The 4,185-nt window shown below is 36.4% G+C and overlaps 1 protein-coding gene across 1 annotated transcript; it reads left to right on the top strand.

The window, feature by feature from the left end:
* Positions 1-2,072: 2,072 nt before the first annotated feature.
* On the top strand, positions 2,073-2,597 carry LOC125910886 (non-histone chromosomal protein HMG-17-like). The gene has a single exon (XM_049614441.1). The coding sequence runs from the start codon at positions 2,086-2,088 to the stop codon at positions 2,356-2,358; it is 273 nt and encodes a 90-aa protein (XP_049470398.1). The 5' UTR covers positions 2,073-2,085; the 3' UTR covers positions 2,359-2,597.
* Positions 2,598-4,185: the final 1,588 nt, after the last annotated feature.

Genomic DNA, 4,185 nt, shown 5'->3' with positions numbered 1-4,185 from the left:
TCTTACATATGCAAGAGCTTGGGAATCTTCACCAACAGTTCCAGGAGTTGTATTGGGAAGCTGGGCTTTTTCAGTCTGTGGGCCTGCCTGCGCTTCAAAACAAGAGAAAATAAAGTCAGTTAAGGTCTGATCCAGTCAACCAAAGACAAACCAAATATAGTAACCGCAAATGAAAAAGCCTAAGAGTTAATACTAAATCTAGAAGACAAATACAAGGAGGACACTAATTATAATTATAGTAAAAAAAAAAAACTTTAGTGTTTTTATAGCAAAAAGGTGAAATCATTAGAACAAAATCACAAATTTGGAAAAAAAAATGTTACTCAGGACAGAGAAGAAAGACATGAACACAACATTGGAAATTAAAATACCTAACTATGAATTTAAGAGCTAATTTTTTAAAGACAATAAAATAGATTACTACTTGGATGAATCAAGTAAAGAAGAGAAAATACATATACTTGTAATTAGGAATAAAAAAGTACACAATCACAGAGGAAAAAACAATTATATTAAAAAAATGTTCACAATAATATCTACCAGAAATGAAAGTCTGGATAAATCAAACCTTTATCTAGAAAAATAAAGATTTCCAAAATTGACCAACAAAACCTAAATCCATTCAATAAAACTATGTCTATAGTAATACTCCTTATGTATAAGCTATTAAACAAGAGAAACCAATAATGTTTTCTAGGTTCAAATAGTTTTAAATATTTAAACAAGTAAATTTGCTGCTGTTGAAATAATTTTGGAGCATAGACAATCAGAGAAAACATTCTATTTGTTTTTAAAGTTTATGTAACTTTGATATCAACATACTATAAAAGATCATATAAAAATCTTCAATTACAATCAACATATTAAATACCAAATTCCAGCACTACATAAGAATCAACCTTGTTTGGTCCCATCTATATCCTGATATTTCTGAGTTTATATGGTGTCATAATATTCCTGAATAAATAAATTATTTTGATTCACCATATTAATAGGTTAAATGAGAAAAACTGCATAATAAAATTTTTATGCCAAAAGACATTTGATAATATTTAAAATTAGTCATGAAAAAACTCATCAGTGGATAGGGTTAGGAAGATTTCTTTCCCCCTGAAGGTAAGTACTATGCTTAACAGGAAACAATAGGAACATTTATTTTAAAAGCAGAAAAATATAAAACTGTCAGTCTTCATCATTCCTAGACATAGGCCATTAGACAAAATGAATTGAAATATAACCAGCCAAAGTGAGGAGGTAAACTTTTAATTATTTGTAAAGAAAAGCAGTTAAAAGAAAAAAGAAGCTATAAGTATCAGATGAACACAATAGCTTATTATTAGTTAAATAAATCTGTTAAATGGCAAAAATTTAACTGAGTAAATTTTAAAGCTGTAATTGGCTTTATTAATCAATTCATGAATCAGACAGCACCCCATCTAGCAAGTAGAGGAGAACTCCAAAAGACTACAGAAATGGAAAGGTTTTTTAAGGTAGGGAGGGAGTGGAAAAAAGGAAATTATTAGCAAAGAATTCATTGTTTTAGGCAAGGTCCCCCTCATAGGGAATGGAAGGGGGTTGCTAGGTAATTTCCTGAGTGCTGACCAGGAAATTTCCATGGTGACTGGTTAAGGCTTACATTTTCTGGGTTGAAACTGCAGTCAGGTGAGATATTAAGTCATGGTTTACTGACTTGGGGACTAATATAAGTGATGCCATTGTGGGCCTGTGGTTTTCTTGTTAATACCCATAAAGACAGTTTTTGGTGAAAAAAAGGTCAAGAATCATAAATGTTTGACTAATTTGACTACATATCCTGGAATGACAAATTCATGATACATAAATGTATATATCACAAACACATACTAGAAACACTTTGAAACATATATTATAATAAAGTAATTTAGCTCCTTAGTAGATTATGATCTTTCAAGACAATAAGAACAAATTACTTCTTTACTAAGAAAAGGACTAATGCAGGAGCAGTGTGAAGAATAGAAGGCGAGAACGACCCTAGGACCGGCCAAAGCCCACGCGACCCTGCGTCCCAGTGTCCAGCGCCTATGTCCCCCCTCCACCGTCGCCACCATGCCCAAGAGAAAGGCTGAAGGGGATGCTAAAGGAGATACAGCCAAGGGGAAGGATGAGCCCCAGAGAAGATCTGCAAGGTTATCTGCTAAACCTGCTCCTCCGAAGCCAGAGCCCAAACCTAAAAAGGCCCCTGCAAAGAAGGGAGAGAAGGTACCCAAAGGGAAAAAGGGGAAAGCTGATGCTGGCAAGGATGGGAATAACCCAGCAGAAAATGGAGATGCTAAAACAGACCAGGCACAGAAAGCTGAAGGTGCCGGAGACGCCAAGTGAAGTGTGTGCATTTTTGATAACTGGGTACTTCTGGTGACTGTACAGTTTGAAATACTGTTTTTTATCAAGTTTTATAAAAATGCAGAATTTTGTTTTACTTTTTTTTAAAGCTATGTTGTTAGCACACAGAACACTTCATTGTTGTTTTGGGGGAAGGGCATATGTCACTAATAGAATATCTCTGAAGCTAGACTGATTCAAGGGGAAAAACACCATTCCCTTCTAGTTCTGAGAAACTTCCTCTTGGTTCCCAGGAGGAGCGATTCCTTGATGTTGACGCACATTAGCCACCTTGGCAACAAATGCCTTGTGGGGTGGAAAATCGAAAATTCATTTCTTATGTCCTTTTCTCCCTCTGCCTTCAACATAGACTTGACTCCCTTAAACCCAGAGACCTGTTGGAACCTGACCCCAAGAAATGGTTCCCAGTTTGTCAGGCAATCTGGACTTTACAGTGTCACCATGGAGATGGCATCCTTCAAAAGAGTTCCTTTTTTAGCTTGTGGAGCTTCAGATTGATAATTCTGCCATTTTCATTTCATTTCCTGAAATTCAGGGTCGGCTTGTGAAAAGTTGTTAAACAACATGCTAAATGTAAAATGTCAACCCTCACTCTAAACTTTCCCTGTTCAGAGCATCAAATGAAGACTTCATTGGGTTCTATAGTGGCTTTCTGATTTTGGTAGTCCATTGAAGAAGGGAGTTTGAAAGTTGTTCTATATTGTTAACGATTGTCTGCCTATGTCCTGCCTGAAATACCATGATTGTTTATGAAAAGTATCTTTAATAAAGCTGGATACAGTTTGGCTTGGGAAAAAAAAAAAAAAAGGAAGAAAAGGACTAATGCAACCCAAAAAAGAGATATTTGAAATGAACAAAAGCAAGAAAACATATAAACTTCTTTAATAATTTTAACATGCCAATAAAAACACTTACTATAAATAATATTATCCTTACCAGTTTATCAGGAATTAAAAAAATAACATCCATTTTTTAAAGCTTATTTATTGATTTTGAGAGAGAGAGAGAGAGAGAGAGAGAGCTCATGCCCATGAGTGGGAGAGGGGCAGAGAGAGAGGGAGAGAGAATCTCAAGCAGGCTCTGTGCTGTCAGCATGGAGCCTGATGCGGGACTTGAATTCACGAATCATGAAATCATGACCTGAGCTGAAACCAAAAGCCAGACATGTAACAGACGAAGCCACCCAAGTGCCCCCAAAATTAATATCCATCGTTGAGAGAAATCTGGATACAGACTAACATTATGTCAGAGGTTGTGGTCCTGCAGAAAACACTGTGACAAAAATATAAGTTCACAGGGATCTCTTTGGAATCTCTTTGCCAGGATTCACTGGCAAGAAAACCCATTAAGTGAGACAGGACACAGTCTGGTTACCACGGTTGAAAGCTAGAGCTTAGCTCTGCTGGGGAATTCTGAAGGACTACGTGCAATGTATCTTAAATTTTTCATCTATGGGATTAGAAAGCTGGGAGTTCTAGCCTCTCAATTTCCATCTATCAGTAGCAGCTGACTGCTCTCAAGAAGATTATCTGCCAGGCACTACCACCTTGCCCCTTCTATGTGGGCCTAGAGAAAACTTTACATGGAGAGTCACAGATACTTGGAGTTCAATACCAGGGAACAGTGCTAGACCTTGAGCGTCAAAGAAGTGTGGATGGTACTCTAACAGTGTATCCCACTCACAATTATGCAATACAAATGGACTCATAAATTGGTATGGTGTTGTTGTTCTGGATGGCATCCATTCCTACCTACCTATCTATCTATCATCTATCTATCTATCTATCTATCTATTTATCTATCTAT

The sequence above is a fragment of the Panthera uncia genome, assembly GCF_023721935.1.
Source record: "Panthera uncia isolate 11264 chromosome C1 unlocalized genomic scaffold, Puncia_PCG_1.0 HiC_scaffold_3, whole genome shotgun sequence".
In the NCBI taxonomy this organism is placed as follows: Eukaryota; Metazoa; Chordata; class Mammalia; order Carnivora; family Felidae; genus Panthera; species Panthera uncia.
The sequence above is the reverse complement of the archived record's forward strand: the minus strand, read 5'-3'. Positions and strand labels throughout refer to the sequence as shown.

Excerpts from the sequence above, each read along its gene's own strand:
- LOC125910886 (XM_049614441.1), top strand. The coding sequence starts at position 2,086 with ATGCCCAAGAGAAAGGCTGAAGGGGATGCTAAAGGAGATACAGCCAAG.